General features: G+C 37.4%; 1 protein-coding gene across 2 annotated transcripts in view; it reads left to right on the forward strand.

Annotated features, from left to right (window-relative positions):
- MICAL2 (microtubule associated monooxygenase, calponin and LIM domain containing 2) overlaps positions 1–17524 on the forward strand; it is a 142171-nt gene that overhangs the window by 66261 nt on the left and 58386 nt on the right. The window contains exons 21-24 of one of the 2 annotated variants that reach the window (XM_087718123.1): positions 1479–1586; positions 3503–3689; positions 4381–4457; positions 6072–6171. In XM_087718123.1, the coding sequence (XP_087574249.1) occupies positions 1479–1586; positions 3503–3689; positions 4381–4457; positions 6072–6171 (472 nt within the window). The remainder of the gene's footprint in view (positions 1–1478; positions 1587–3502; positions 3690–4380; positions 4458–6071; positions 6172–17524) is intronic. The other variant, XM_087718131.1, reaches the window with a different exon arrangement.

The following is a 17524-nucleotide window of genomic DNA, read 5'->3' on the forward strand; positions in this document are numbered from 1 at the left end:
TTTAATGCATGTGAGTATATGCATCCCACAGTTCACTTTCAGGAATGCAAAACATAGAAAAGAAATAAGAAATAGTAACCTAAGAAAGGGAAATACAGATATATCTAGTTTACACAGAAACCATTTTCAGTCTTTGCAAATCAACCTAGTTTCTATAACGTCCAAATCCTGTTTCATATACTAATCTTCTCACAGTGCTCATTTTGATGAAAAAGTATTCAATCATTCTTTCCTAGTTTTCCTCTTACTTTCAATCTATTCATTTTTTCTTATGGATCTTCATTAATTCTCTCTTTATAACTAAATTACCTTTAATATTTCTATCGTAATGCTCACTCAAATCGGCACTCAGACCACCATCATTTATTTTCCTCCTAGATCATACAGTTTCTTAAGTATCCCGTTCCCACTGTGTTCATAATAGTTTCATGTTTCTCCTGACTTACTCAACCCTCACTTCATGTAATAAAGCATGCAGAAACACTCTTATACCAGCCATTCACTGATGGTGGTGGTGATAGTGATTGCGCATATTACATTTTAAATATTTGATAGTAACCTGTCTATTTTTTAAAAAAGTTGAATAATATTTAATAATAAAATTTAATAAACAGCAAGTTATATAAAATACAGACAAAAATAATTGTGCTTTTGTAAGACAATCCCATTTTTGGCAAACTTGCATCCTTTTTAATAAAGATGTGTCTATCATTTTAAGATGCAAAAGTATGTTGCTTTACCAGCTCCCATCATGATTGATGTCTGGTAAATGAAAGCATTGATATGAATAGTGTCAATAGATATAATTTGCTTCAAAGGATCAAAAAAAGGTGTTGTTAACTTACCCTTTATTTATAATTCATGCATTTTTGAAAACATGCTTAAGCACATTCATCAGGAATGCCTCCTTTTACAAAATACTTCTTGCATTTTTATTTGGTATAATAATTGTAAATGTTTGCATTATAAGGCAAATTATTAAAAGTCTCTATTCCTTTTTTGAGAAGTCAAAAGGAATATGTGTCGACAACTATAATATTATGACTAACATTGCTTTAACATTTTACCTTCATTATTTCATTTGCCATTTAACAAGTTGCCCAGAATTAAATGCAGCTCTCACTTAATTCTCTAGCCTTTTGTGTCAAGAAGAGTGTGCTTGAATGTATGCATATACACAAACTCATCTGTTCCAGATATTCATACAATCTTAGATTTTAGAGATGTGGCAGATTGTCAACATATGGTATTATACAGATTTTATATTTTGTATAGTAAGGGATAAATGTTTAGAATTTATGTGGGGTTGGCATTCCATTATTAAGCTCTCTTCTTTTTTTACTTTGAGCTTGTACACCTTTGCTTCACTATTTTTCTTTGCTTTGCTTTTCCTTAAATTGTAATTTCTAAGGCAAGATTTCTTCATTTTCCACCTTTTCTCTTTCCTCTCCCCTTCTTCGGGCCTTGTTAAATACTAGATGACAGTAGGGAAGGTGTCTCATGGAATAGATGCTGTAGCACAAATCCTTGTCAATCTATACAGGAATGATCACAAGCCTAATCCATTATCTGCATCTTTACAATTGGTAAGCCTTAACCCACACATAATTGAGTGCAACTCATTATAATGAAGATGATAATGTTAATATCTTATTCATTAAATGTATCCATTTTTGAAGGGTTGAAAACAGTGGAGCCTTTTTATAGATAACAGTATTGACTTTTCCAAAGCCCATCAAAATGCTGAATTATGCATAGTTTCCCTGGTTATGTTGAGTCGCTTTATATGTATTGCACTTTGAATAAGATGTAGCGTAAGTAGCCCAAAGTAATTTAGAATTTGCTGATAACATTTAATATGTTCCGTGTATGTGTGTGTGTGTGCATTCATGTAGTCGGATTTCAAAAATATGTGCTTGCAATTCCAGAAAATATTTCCCTTTTTTCAGTTAGCTAAAATATCTCTATCCCATTTTTCTACCAAAAATAGTTTATTCTCAGATTTTACTAATCATTTGCCTTTTAACAAGAGGCTTTCAAAGCAAATATTCATTCAAATTAATTTTCAGTTTATACAGATATGCAGAATATAATATAAATTATAATATTAAAATTAGCTATATTATATTGAATAAAATATGAAAAACATTATTGCTCCCCAACTCTAGTCTAGCACATTAAGAAAATTGGAAGTGGTGCTTTTTATTTGTGTCTGTATAAACGTGCATAATACTATTTCTATAAAGATACTGGAAATCTGAAGATTAGTTAATTAGCTATTTTATGTACAGTATGTTGAGCATACATCAGATTCTGTATTTGAACATAGCATTAAAAAGATTGGAGTACTTTACAAACCTGTACCAAATACCACCTATAGAACCAAAAATCATTGCAGATGACACTCATCGGACAAATGTAAAGAGCTTCGAATATTTGGGTTGGGTCTTTGAACAAAGTATTTGACTGCATCCAGGCTCTTGTCAAATGTATAACAGAGGCTGATTAGGCTGCTGGTAGGAGTTAATTCCAGAGCTTTTGGCTCTTCTATTGCCAAGGTCTTATCCCTAGCTGTAGATAGCTTCATCCGGGCACTCACACCACATATGGAAAGCCTGCTCCACCATTTAGCCTACCTACTATCGGTTCGCTCAGGGACATGCTGTGCATGTGCACTTGATATGCGCTATGTGTGCTATGCACGCATACCCAGTACTAAAAAACCACAGTACTAAAAAAAAAACCAAAACAAGATGGCGGTGCCTATGGCAGTGCCGAGAGAGCCGGTTCAGGGGCATGGCAGGCCAAGTTACTACCTACTCGGTCGAACCAGGAGGAATCCACCTCTGCTACTGAATTACTACTACTTCTATATGGTAGCAGTCTAAACACAGCCCACTAAATGCATGGTTTGCTATGACACTATGGGTAGACCTTGACTTACAACTACAATTGAAAATTTCTGTTGTTAAGTGAATTTTGCCCCATTTCCTGTCACCAATAGTAAGTGAATCATTTCATTTGTTAAATTAGTAACACAGTTGTTAAGCGCATCTGGCTTCCCCGTTGACTTTGCTGGTCAGAAGGTCAGAAAAAGTGATCACCTGACTCCCAGCACACTGCAACCATCATAAATGTAACCAGTTGCCAGGTGTCCAAATTTTGATCATGTGGGGATGCTACAATAGTCATACATAATATCAAATGGTCACTAAACAAATAGTGATAAGTTGAGGACTACCTGTATACTTTTAAAACATACAATATATTGCCAGGATGCAGAATTTAGCTAATTGGGAAGAAAATGCAAAATGACATAAAACAGCTCTGATTTAAAAAAAAAATGTAAGTAGCAATATAAATCATCGTCAAGCAAATCAAGAGAGCCTGTTCTTGATTAAACTCTTAGCTTTCCTTCTGAAAGAACTTTTTTGTGATGAAATTAAACAATTATACAAACGCTATTCAGAATACTACCAATGTGTCTTAATTTTTTCAATAGGGATCTTTGAAAAGAGAATTTCCTCAGACAATAGGTGGAAGCGAAACCTGCTATTTCTGCAAGAAAAGAGTTTATGTCATGGAACAATTGAGCGCAGAAGGCCACTTCTTCCACCGAGAATGTTTCAAATGTGTCATATGTGCAACCACTCTCCGGCTAGCTACATATACCTTTGATGCAGAAGAAGGTAATGCAAATCTACAATAAAGTATTTTGTGATTTATCGATAAAGGAGAATATTTGTAGCTCAGGGTTGAAATGAGGGGGTCCTTGATGCTCTCTGAGCTTGGTTGTTTTCTTGCAGATATTTCATTATCTAAACGAGGTAACATCCTCAGTGCTTATCACACTGATAGTAGGAGTAGGACTATATAGTTGGATAATAGGACTAGCACTGATGATGCTATCTAATTTAGGTAAGGAAACATCTGCAAGGAAACAACCAAGCCCAGAGAACATCAAGGACCCCTCAGAAATAGTTACACATTGATGTCAAGACGATGTACTCTAAGCATATTTTGATTGTATGTTCCTAGATAAGATTAAACTAAATGACAAAAGGTAGGTTATATGAAACCAAGCAAGGATAGCATCTTCATTATCACATGTGGTATTTTAGCCACTTTGCCAAGGCTTCTGTATCCCAAGATAAGACCATTCAGTTGCTAGAATAAGGTAATAAACCTTCCTCATATAAAGGACTTTTCTTTAATGAAACCACTGCTTTCCAAAAGGTTTTAAACAAAGTCACTTAAAATAACTTAAATTTGAAGGTATACTACCTTTAAACATTCCTCCATTCCATTTTTCGGGTTTACTAACTGACAGATTGCATGGGGGAAGGAACAAAATCTAATGGCATTCCTTTTATTTTTCAGGTAATTTTTACTGCAAGCTTCATTTTGCACAATGTAAAACAAAGAATAAGCACAGAAAGAAAAGAATGGAAATAAAGGTATATACGTATTTCTACTAAAGTATGACAGAGAGTAGGAAGATTATAAAGAGACAAATTCCAGCTCATTGGAAGTGATACATAAAAGGGAAACCATATATGTTATTCTATCAGAGACTCCTCTGCACTTGAATTAGATAGGGGTGATCACTGGATATCCAAAATGTGTCACTCAGCAGAATTGAACTGATACATTCAGAGATGTTTTCGCTCAGTCTGTGGGCCACCCTAGCTTTAAAACATTTATATCAAGGTATGTCTTCGTGCCACATGCTGAAGAGGAAGAGCTAAAATATGTAAGAATTGTAAGAAATGATTCTTATTTGAACTTCGAAGCACCAATGAGATTTCTGATGGTTCCATTATTTTAACAAGCCCAACTGTTATTTTCCTAGCCTATTCATATTAAATACATTCTAATGCAATGGTGAAATTCAATTTTGTTTACTACCGGTTCTATGGGCGTGGCTCGGTGGGCATAGCAGGAGAAGGATACTGCAAAATCTCCATTACCTCCCCACTCCTGGTGGAGGGATATTGCCAGCCAGAGGTGGTATTTGCTGGTTCTCTGAACTACTCAAAATTTCCACTACTGGTTCTCCAGAACCTGTCAGAACCTGCTGAATTTCACCTATGTTCTAATGCCTTTTCAATTTTGACTGGAAAATGTAGTACATATGGTGATAAGCAAGAAAGAAACTAACCTCAATTACATGCTTTCTTTCCCTTGGCTGCCATTTTTTCTATGTATCAAGATGAGAAAGTATTAAATAGCCTTTGCATTCTCATTCTATCTTTCTTGCAGCCTCTCTAAGGCTTTTTATTAGTTTTTGAAAGAAGACACTAGGGAAAAAAAGATAAGATAAGACATGACCTTTATGTCTAGCTTGATTCTGAAAATTGAGATCTATTTATAACTTGAACTCAATGGAAAATATTCTCTTACTTATTTTGGAGTTGGTTGGCCATCAGGGTGATCCTTTTCTAAGTTGAAGCCCTGACATAAAATAGATTTTTGGAGATTACCTTGCAAAGAAATATTTTGCAATTGAGAGCAGAGGTGTCAAACTCAGGGCCTGTGGGGCGGATCCAGCCAAGATCTGGCCCACAGGACTACCCTGGAAACAGTGAAGGACCGGCCTGCAGTACCTCTGCCAGCGAAAACAGAGCTCATGAGGGCTGTGTTCCATTTTCGCTGGCAAACTGTTGCAGGAAGCCATTGCAGGAAAAAACGGTCCTCCCAAGCTCCATTTTCATTGGCAGAGGGTTGCAGGAAGTTGTTGCAGACAAAACACAGAGGGTTGCAGAGGGCCTGAGAGGAACAGTGAGGCTCCTCTGGAGGACAAGGGTATGGCACTCTCCCTGATCTCGCTGGAAACAATGGATGCTCCCAGGTCCACCCACTACAAGCACCCCCGACATGAGTGATGTCAAGCCGGCCATGTCCACCCGGCCTCCCGAGGTCAAACACAACCCTGATGCAGCCTTCAATGAAACTGAGTTTGACACCCCTGCTCTAGAGAGTCTAAGAATCGTGGCAGGTCACAAATGTAGACAATAACTGTTTTTCTTTATTTGAAATATTGAAGTTGAACACCCTATTTCTCTTTAAAGGAGGAAGCAGGATTTCAGAGGCATCAAGAACCCATGTGCGAAGAAACTAGCTCAGAAAGTGCTTTTGCTACTAGTAGCAGCTCAGAAGACCGGTCGCCAGGTATCCTGCCTTCATTCTTTGGGAAAGCTCTATGCTGGCCTCTTAAGGTGACCAGGGATCTGCTTGACCTTCCAAGACGCCTCTCTAACTGGATGCATGGTTTCCTGCACACAACCAGACTTCATTTCAGGGACAATGCATACAACTATATCTACTTGTATGAACTCCTAAGCTTTAGCATGCCATTCTTTTTTGTGCTTCAGGAGTTACTTGGCAATTTTTACAGGGAAGTGGACTTGTCATATGAGGATATGCTTGAATTGTTCAAGAAATTTTTCTAGCTTTAAAATTCTTCTGAATCTCGGTTGTGCCTTTCAGATTTCCAAAACAAACAGCTCTGGGGTTTTGCACAAATATAAGTATTTCAATTCAGCAGGTGCTTTAATGAGCCCAGAACTCCATGGTGCAATTATAAAATCATTCATTTCTTTATATTATTATTATTATTGTTGTTGGATTATGAATGTTAGTGTCCAAATTCATTTCCCGACCATGGAGATATGAAGGATAGTTTATAGATATTTTTTTTAAATTACATGACTGATCTATTTTTAGTTAAAAAAACAGATATTCCTTTATGTTTACATTTTGATATTCTTATTTTAATGACTGTGAAAGGAAGAACTTTCATACATAGGGCAATAGCAAATTTTTACTACGTGGAGGTTTTTTTTGAAAACTGATTGTGGCACATACTTTTTCTACCTTTTGCTTTATCTATGGGGCTACTGTCTGCATTCGTTTGTTTGTTTGTTTTTAAAAAAGTTCCAATGTATGCTTAGCCCATAATAGTTGTATTGACGTCTCTTTGATAGAGCCTTTGTGAACTCTGGGCATTTTCTGTAATATTTATGAATGAATTCAAAGAGTAAATATTAGACTTTAATTAATTAAAGTAATCCAAAGTACAACAATAGCCTATATTTATTTTTTTCTCAAATCAAGGAGCAATTTTGTTAATTTATATTAGAGATGACCTAGAGTTGATATGGAAAGTAAGATGTATCTATGTTAGGATGCTTTTTCTCAATCCATCTTTTGAAAGTTGTAAGGATCAGAGTAGTATAAAAATGGAATAATTTGAGAAAGAGGGGGAATGTTTCAGTTATTGACTTTATAGATCTTTTTGACACCATAGAGTCCCATAGAAATTAGGATATGGCTGAGAATTATAGTATATTCACTTGATATGAAAGCCACATTGGACTGAAAGAGAAAAAAAGGTATAGGGCCTTAAATTTATTTTGCCATTATAGAAGATTTACACAGGAGATATCTGCGGATAAATTTAAGATAAAAATAATTAATAGGGTCCTTTTAGTTATAATTGTCCCAATTTATCTTTGAAGAATACATGCTTCTTCAAAGTCTTAGGAAATAGCTGTAAAAAATAAAGTCCAACTATGAGGCTTGTATACTTTATAAACGGTTTGGATGATCATAGCTTCTGAAACTAAAACCAATTTGACTTGTGGCTGATAAAATAATAGCTCACCTGGAATATATATCTGGTTCTCTATACCCAATTACATAAATATTATTTGTATAATGTAATGTTAACTTACCACTAAACAGAATAGAAACAACTTCATAAAACCCATCAATAAAGATTTAATTTAGAGCCAGCCTGTTAAAGGATTAAGTGGTACATTGGAATTATTCTTAAATATACATGCTGTTCTATTTTCACCCTTTAGTCTCATGTATTCCTACTTGGAAAATTGTCCTATTCATTTCATTAGAATGGAGAAATATAGTGCTAAGCACAGTACATGACAATAATCTTTAATTAAATGAACAATGCTGATGAAAAGAGGCTTTTAAAATTATTTTTAAAAGAGGGTTAATTTTTGCTCTGATAATTATTTGCTTGCATGTAAGAATTTTAGGTGGTCCTACTCAAATGCTGTGATATTGTGAACCCCCAGAAACAGCAAAGGTGTTTGTGTGACACCCCTCCATGAATAAAACCAATGAGTTCCTCCTCGCTATAATAGTAATTGTGCCACCAGAAAGCCAGAACCCACTGAGAACTCGGTTCTGCTGTTAGCTTGCCTAGGCACAATGTTGCTCCATTCCTAAGAAGCATGCCCAAATGTGCATCATCTGACAGATGAGCCATGGAGCAAGGGACTAGATCCAGGGAAGAACAGAGTGGAAAGGGAATTGTATTATCAGAAGCCAGTATGGACTGTGGAAACTGCTGTACCAATAAACAAGGCTTCTTTTAACAATGGAAAAGCTTGTTGGTTCTCCAACCTCTATCCCTTGGACCTGGGATCAAGGCTTTCTGGTCACCTCTCTTCTGCAGTGATGAGCAGCAGAGGTAGGGAAGCTGTAAACAGCATTTCCTACTTTCACATAACTAGTCTTTTGAGGCTGCTCTACCTACCCTCTTCTTGGCATACAATTGTACTTCCTATGGTGTGGCCACTGATTTGTCCAGGCAGAGTAAGATGGTATTTGACAACCATTCAGGTTGGGCTGGGATTACACATTTGAGCCTTACTCTGTCTCAACATACCTGCAGCTGCATCACTGAATTTCCTTTTCCTCTAATTGCCATGTTTTTCTCGATATTTTTTCTCGATATAAACTTCTAAAGGCCACTTACTGAGGCAACCTATGTTTCCAAAGCACTCTCCTGCAAGACCAGTTTCTGGGACCTTCCTGCTCTGATCCCTTCTTGCCCACTATGGCTTTGAGTCTGGCTCTGGGCAAGCCTGTCTGTTTCCTCCCAGTTAGTAAAATCATGACTCCCCATTCCTCACCCTTCCTGCCTTGCCTTTCTGCTTGCCCTTCCTCTGCTTCCTAGCCATGTTTTCCCAGCTATCTATATATTATTTCTCCTCCTGCCCTTGCAATTTGCAGCCCTCCCATTTATCAGTTTATGATAGGCAAGCTCTAAACATGTGAACCCACCGTTTCCTTCCCATCCCTCATAAAACCCTCCTGCATTAGGAGATTCTCTCCCTCCCTCCCTCCCTCCCTCTCTCTTCAAACACACACTAAACTTCTCTAGTTATTTCAAGGTCTCCCTAGCACAGTGATGGGCAACCTTTTTGGCGTGGTGTGTCAAAAATCGGCAAAAAATCGAGCATAACTCGCGTTGTGTGTCACTTCGACAAAAACATAATTTTGCGCAATTTATAGTTTAAACTACAAAAATGTATAATGGCGCTCACAGTTCCTGTTGGCACTCCGCTGTTCCCTGCTGTGGTGCGGTCGTAACTGACAGTCCCAGGAGTAGACTCTCTGTGCCGGCCTGACTGGAGAGAGGCGCGCACTGTTCCCGCGCTCCTCTCCTGCGGGTCCTCCCTCGCCGCGCTGATGACTTGTGTGCGCACGGCACGCACGCCTTACCAGCAGCCCCTGCGCTCAGAAAGGGGCGGCAGCGATACAGTAAGTGAGTGTGGGCGGGGGAGATCACACGTCCCGCCCCCCCCGTTCCTCCAGCACAGATTCTTTCATCCTCGGTGGCCGTGCAGGAGCCGAGGATGAATCGCATGAAATCCTGTGCGTGTCACCCCAAATGGCTACGCGTGTCAGCACTGACACGCGTGTCATAGGTTCGCCATCACTGCCCTAGCACATAGTTTCTGCTTATGCAACAGTTTTTTGTGTTCTTTCCCCCTGCCCCCACCCCCCCAACACCTTTTTCAGAGTTTCCAATTCTCAAGAAGGTGTAAGAGAAGGGAAATTTGATCTAGCAGCATCTTGTTGGATGGATACAACTCTGCAAATATATATATATCTACTGCCATTCTTGCAATTCAGCTATTGCATATCTCAGACTCAGGGAATGAAGCGTCAGAGTGGCCAATGTATGAATGATTTTAGGGCAACTTCAAGGGTGAAGAAGTAATAGAACACAAATATGTTTTGCACTGTTTGCTTCAGTGTACCTTACATTTTTTTAAAAAAATATTAAATTATGTTCATATTTTATTTCCCTACAATTTGACTTGTTAATTGCACAATCATTAGTTAATGATTACTTCAACTGTGTATCAAAAATTTATCACCAATGAAACTCTTCAAATGCTCCCAGTATTATCTAATCGTTTGAAAGCAATGCATAGAAAAGGAGGGTCTATTTACACTGTTCGAAGCCGCTGATAATCATTACACAATACAATTTTGTTTATCCAGTTGTTTATCTCACTCTAAGGGGGACTATTTCTGAACCATTTCCCAAGGTATGTTGGATCACTGTAAAAAGGCCAGAATTTTCTTTTTGAGTTATATCCAGTCACATGGACACAAATAACCATGTTCTATTTGGCTACGGTATTTTGTTACTTCCTTGTCATTTGCACATTCAATGAAGGTTTCTTAGGGAAGCGTTAGAGGTGGCTTTGGGGTTAAAAAAGATGTGACCAATATATTGTACATGTAAATCCAAATTCAGTCTCAGATAAAAGCAGAATCATTTATTTTGGCTTAGTCAAATTTGAAGTTGATTGTTTGAAGTCTGTTGCTATTTCAAGGAGTCTTTGATAACTACTATTAATTGATACTTGAAATTTAATAAATGTGGTTATTTAATATTTTTGGCTGTTCAGAAACAATTACTGTTCATTTGTTCTACTTTACAGTATCAGTGCAATGTATCTACTGCTGTGTAATCAAAGATTTACAGTTAGCTTGCTCTGACTACTTTCTTTTTCCAATATTTTACATTGTCTTTAGTTCATTTCAACATTCCAGTGCTACAGCCCCTCACTGGCTGAACCATTTCTGGTGTAAGATTATTATTCTCTATGCTTCTTTTTTTCCATGTTGTGATGAATGCCTAATACTTCCTACTAGTCTTTAAACATACTAGAGGAGTGTGTGTGTGTGTGTTATGTTGTGTTGTGTTGTGTACTAAATACAAAATAAGAATCTGCGTGGTCACTTACCCTGCTTTGTCCAAAACTTCTGGCTTGCTTCTTTCCAAGTGTTCCTTCCCTCTCTGCATTGCAACTCTTATCTTTGCATGCATTCCAAACTTATTTTTTTTTAAAAGAAATTATTTAAATTTAATCATAAGGCATTTCTATGGGGTTTTTTTTAATTCCTTCTTTGCAACAATTAAAGTTTTGCTCAAATTCCATCTGCATTTTCTTAAACTGTAGCTCTTGGTCTACTAAATATTAGGGGGAGGAAACGATTAAGGGAACGGCCTTTTAGTTTTACAAATCATTTTGACAATAACTATATAGAAAGTAATCTTAAAACATGAATCCTTGGTTGTTTTTTAACATTCATTTGGTACAAATACAAAGATTTAAGTCTAGAAACGGAAAGACACAGATTTCATTCCTTAAGGAATTTCAGTGCATTTATCTGAAATGCAGTGTCATGCTGCTGTGACATCAGCATAATTGTGACATATTTTGCAAGCTTTTGCTTATAAATCTAAAGGCCTGAAGGACAAAACAGACAGAACAGCCCTCCTCCCCCCACCACGCCATGTATTCTCCCTCCCAAACCTGTTTCATCTTCTTTTCACTGAGAATTGAGAAAGCTATTATGAAACATATTTTAAACACCGAATACAGTGCCTGAGGTAATATGTTATTTTACTTTTTTCAAAATGGTCTCTCAGAACATTGAAACAAAAAGACATTATTACCATTCCTATCCCGAGGAGAAACAGTATTTGCAAGAAAAAGATGTGTGTTTTCCCTCTAGGAGACAAGGCTATTTTCATAAGAAAAAGAATTCTGCCTTTTGCTAGTGGATTCTCTTGTTTACAATTGGCTTTTTTCCCTGTCCTTCTGCCATCCTTATTAAGCCTGAAAGGATGGAACAGATAATGCACCAGGTTTATTTTAATTATTGATAAGAGTTGAGAATAGAAAGAAGAATATCTCTGCTTGTTCAAGAGGAGAATAATTCTAAATATTCTGGAATTGGAAGTCTGATTGTATGATTCATAAAAGTAATGGATAGTACAAAGAAGCTAGGGAAAATAGCACTGCAGATGACTTAGTTGATACTTTCTGAATAGAGAATCCCAAACTCAAATCAAATGCTATTAAAATTCTTTCTCGTCCAACTATGTTTCATGTCCCTATTTCCAAAGACTGATTTTAGTCTCTTGAGTATGCTAAACAAAATCCATTTTTCTTGGCTTCCGAATTTTTAGAAATTTATACCACTCTTCCTGCTTACTTTGATATTCAACTTGGATTTTGTTAAAATTTTTGCTGGTTTTTAATGATTAGTTTCTGCTTAATGTTTTGTAATGAATCGGGAATTAGCCAAAGCTTAGCACACACAGAAACCATAATTCTGTTCTTAAATATGCTGACCCTCAGTCTTCTAGGAGTTATACTGATGGCTTTAGTTCCCACTTTGAAGGATTTGGTGGCTCCCTAGCATGTTAAAAAAAAAAGATACTTTTAAAAAATATCAGTGAAGGCTTTTAAATACCACTTGAAGGATCTTAGAAAGATTCTTCCTTTAGATTCCCAAAGTAAAGATTAGGAATGGATGCAGATGTGTCCTAACAGAATGGTACCTTTTTTTTTCTTTTTTGCTGTGATTAACAAAAATTCTCTGCATGTTTGGGCTACGGGGGACATCTGAATGAAAATTTTCTCTCTGCTTTACTTATTTCTATTGTAGATCTACTCATCTCTTAAGCAGTACCAGTGGGAATTCTCTTCCTCTACTCCTTGTCACTTAAAATGTTTCTGGAACTTAATTAAGCATTTTTGTTAGAGTGTTCTTTTTTTAAAAAAAAAAGTGTATATAAGAATTTCACATGGAAATTTGTATTTTGCACAGATTCGATGTTTAAGTTTCTAATGTGGCTGTTAAGAAATAAATTCAGTCCTCCTAAATACTGTTGCATCTTTCCTTTCTTTTTAACAAACTGCACTGGGGACAGACAGTTTCACCTTTGCTGCTTTTCTGGTTTTGGTACAATGCTTCTTACACTCAGCGTGGGCTTTCTTTCTACACTTGTGAAAGACATTTAAAATGTTGCCAAATGACTTCAAAGTACAGGTAATCCTCGACTTACAACAGTTCACTTAGTGACCATTCAAAGTTACGGCACTGAAAAATGTGACTTATTACCATTTTTCATAGTTATGAGCTTTGCAGCATCCTCATTATCATGTGATCAGAATCCCAGGGTCATGTGATCATCTTTTGCATAGTTCTGACAAGCAACGTCAATGGGGAAGGCAGAGTCACTTCACAATCAGGTTACTAACTTATCAACTGTAGTGATTCACTTAATAACGGTGGCAAGAAAAGTCGGGCAAAACTCACTTAACAAATCTCTCATTTAACAACATAAATGTTGGGCTCAATTGTGGTCATAAGTCAAAGACTACCTGTATGCGGTATAAAAAATTTGCAACCACTAGATGGCAGAAAGAAGCCACAAAACCCCGCCATCTGGTGGGTGCTCTGATATTTGCAGACCTTGTTGTATGAGTAGTAACATTTTACAATGTTGTGCTCAAACCTACCATATGGCACTTTCTTCCTATCTGGAGATGGAAGCCTTTAGTGTAATTATAGAGTATACTCTGACAATTTTTTGCAGACTCTCATCTGAATTTTGAGAAATTGTGGCTTTGGTAACATTTCTAACTTTTCACTTTCACTAAATGGATCACTTTTTCCTTTAATCAAAGTAAAGTATTTTTTTTCTTTAAAAAAGAAAGAGATAATGAAAGTTTCGACTGCCATTTTAGCTATGAGAGAATTTGATTAGTTTCAATAGCAACTATAAGTGCTAATAAAGTTTACTGGGTTTAAGAAGCAGGAAATGTGTTCAGGAAACTAAGGCTCAAAAGGGCTCAGATCCTCATGATGGGTTAAGCAAATGACCTACAATTCAGAAATCTAGTCTTCTGACTGTAGAACTAAAACACAGGAGTACTTGGGTATCGGGTTTTCATAATTTTAGTTAACATGATGCTAAAGGCACTTCTATGTTGCAAGCCTGTAGCACAGGGGTATCAAACTTGATTTCATTGAGGGCTACATCAGGGTTGTGTTTGATCTCACGGGGCTGGGGTAGGCATGGCCAGTTCGATGTCACTCATGTCAGAGCGCAAGCACTCTGCCAACGAAAACGGGCTCCCGAGCTCCGTTTTCAGCTGCAACGGCCTCCTGCAGCTTTCTGCCAGCAAAAACAGAGTTTGGGAGGGCTGCACGCAACCTTCCCAAGCTCTATTTTCGCTGGCAAAGGCACCATGGGCCAGTCCTTTGCTGTTTCCAGGGCAGCCCCACGGGCCAGATCTAAGCACCTAGTGGGCCAATTTCGGCCCACTGGCTTTGAGTTTGACACCCCTGTTGTAGAACAAACATAACAGTCCCTTCCTGCCAGAAAGAAGTGCTGAGATTTCTTAGCCAATCATTGTTCAGATACCAATCATTTTCACACCAGCCAACAAAGTAAAATAAATTGCAATAAGAGTGTCTTATCTTCCCCAAACTTTATTCTTAGAAGCAAAATGGGTGACCAGAGCATTCCTTTGTCTACAAAACAGTAATGTTGAGGGAAGTTAAATATTAAGCTTACAGGAGCTGCTCGTCCGTTTGTGTAAGTTCATCTCAATCGCTGGTTCATTCTAGTGGAGGAAGGGAACCTACCATCTCTTGCACTGCATTTACTGGCTTACTAAAGTACTTAAAGCAGTGCCCATACAACAGTATTAATTAGAAGAGCTCCAGTTTCATACAGTACTTACTCAGAGAGATCTTCCTTGTTTGTTCAAACCTTTCAATGGCCTAAAAGTCTATAGAGATTCTCAGTCATCCAGGTCATGGGTGTCTCAAAGGTGGTTTTTCTGGAGGCAACTGGACTTTCTTGTTTTTTTCTTCTTTTGAAGACTTTCCTGTTTTTTTTCTTTCAATAAACCTCCATTCCCAGGATTCTGCAAGACTACAAAGCTTTGCTAGGTGCAGTGCCAACCCTTTTATTTGAATCAGCTGTGCAAGGGCAACACAGGGTGGTTAAACATCTGGAGAGCTTTAATTTTTTTGTGTAATCAATTTTTTGTCAAAACATTCATAGGTTTTTGTCTCTTAGGTATTGTTTTTCCTGAATTAGACCACACTGTAGAGAAAATAATTCCGGTGTATATTGGATTTCTTTCCACAATGACTATTTCCCTGTTTCCAACCCAGCCTTAACATCTCCACCCTTAAACCCTTGGTTATATAAACATACAATCATATTTTGCCTTGGATTGTCGGAAGTGACTTACAATTTGGGAAGGATTCTCTTTATACTTTAACAATAAATTGCTAGTGTGTTCAGTTGGGATACCTGCCATTAGTGTAATACTGTTAAATGTTTCAAATCCTTAATTATTACTGCATTTGTGTCCTGCTATTTGGTGTCAGAAAGGTGAGCTTAATCGTTTATCATGAAACATTAAAATGACCACTTCTTGACATAAGGTAATAATTGCCTGCTATATTTGATTTGATAGAAGTTATTCTAACAAACACTTTCTATTACATTTGTATTATTCTGCAAGCCCATATTTATTATTTGAAAACCATATAATGTTGTTCATTTTCTCTTTCAGCAAGCCAGTTTGAGAATATTACTTAGAACACCCCAAACTATTTATGCTTGAGTCTCATATTTTATTTTTTAACAAAAGGTTCTTCTAACACACTTCCAAATCATATAGAATTAACATGTAGTCCTCATCGTATAATAGTTCATTTAGTGACCTTTCAAAGTTACAAGGGCACTGAAAAAAGTGACTTATGACCATTTTTCACACTTATAACCATTGCAGCTTGCCCATGGTCATTTGATCAAAATTCAGAGAACTTGACAACTGACTCATATTTATAACGGTTGCAGTGTCCTATAATCACCTTTTGTGTCCTCCTTACATGCCAAGTCAACGAAGAAATCAGATTCACTTAACAACAGCAGTGATTCACTTAACAACTGGGACAAGAAAGGCGGTGATGGGATTCAATTTTTTTTACTACCGGTTCTGTGCGTGTGGCTTGGTGGGCGTGGCAGGAGAAGGATACTGCAAAATCCCCATTCCCTCCCAATCAGCTGGGACTTGGGAGGCAGAGAATAGATGGGGGCGGGGCCAGTCAGAGGTGGTATTTGCCAGTTCTCCAAACTACTCAAAATTTCTGCTACCAGTTCTCCAGAACTGGTCAGAACCTGCTGAATACCACCTCTGAAGAAAGGTCATAAAATGGGGCAAAATTCACCTAACTAATGTTTCACAGAAATGTTGGGCTCAATTGTAATCACAAGTTGAGGACTATTTATATTTCTAATAGCAACTTGTATTTCTCACACACATTTTAGATTTTCCTATATTTTTGTATTCAGCGAGTTCTGCCTTCTAATTTGTTGAAAGGGGGTAGGAAGGACTGATCTTTGGTAACTAATTAAGTTTAAATACTATCAAATGGGGTTTATGTTGATGAATATTTCTCTGCAAGGTTTTGATGTGCAAACATATGTTTTACAGTCTGCGATTCTTAACAGATGAAAAGTACCATATCTCTTGTTACTGCCACTTGTATTCACAAAGAAGCTAGAGACTGAGATTCTCCCCTCGGCTGATTACATTGAATACATGAAATAGAGCTTATTGCCAAATGTTTTTCAACATTCCAGCCAATGCTTTTTCTAGGATCAGACTAAAGTTGTATTTAATGGAAGATGACATTAACTTACTTTTGATTAGCATTCTTTAACCTGGTGACCTCCAGATTTGTTGGAACTAGAAGGTCCATAATTCCGGAATGTATCTAAAAACCTTGTGATGGTTGCTTTATTTGTATCAGAGATCAAAATAGATTTAATGAATGTGTGAAGCATATTTAATGTGTGAAGCATATTTATTCCTACCCATCTGAGGTAACCAGATTTTCTGCAGTATGAAAAGCCTGACTAGGTGGCTCAGTGGCTAAGACATTGAGCTTGTTGATCAGAAAGGTTGGCCATTTGGCGGTTTGAATCCCTAGTACAGGTCTCCTGTGTGAGCAGGAGTTGGACTAGATGACCTCCAAGGTCCCTTCCAAATCTGCTACTGTTACTTAAAAGGCCCCAGTATACTAAACTGATCAAATTTTCAGTCATAACAGATTGCTGGGTCACATTCTCAAGTGACAACTTTTTTCGGAATTTATATCAGCTTGCTGAGGGGACTAGAATTTGTAAGATATGCATAAGGAAGCCATGGAAGCCATAGGTTTTTGATAGGCCACTGCTACATGGCACCAATTGAGAATATTTCATATCATGAGCCACGGTGGCACAGTGGTTAGAGTGCAGTACTGCAGGCTACTTCTACTGACTGCCGGCTGACTAGAATTTGGCAGTTCAAATCTCACTGGCTCAAGG

This window comes from Thamnophis sirtalis, unplaced genomic scaffold (genome assembly GCF_051295495.1).
Source record: "Thamnophis sirtalis isolate CommonGarterSnake01/CBP01778 unplaced genomic scaffold, rThaSir2_p1.2 scaffold_1, whole genome shotgun sequence".
Classification (NCBI taxonomy): domain Eukaryota; kingdom Metazoa; phylum Chordata; class Lepidosauria; order Squamata; family Natricidae; genus Thamnophis; species Thamnophis sirtalis.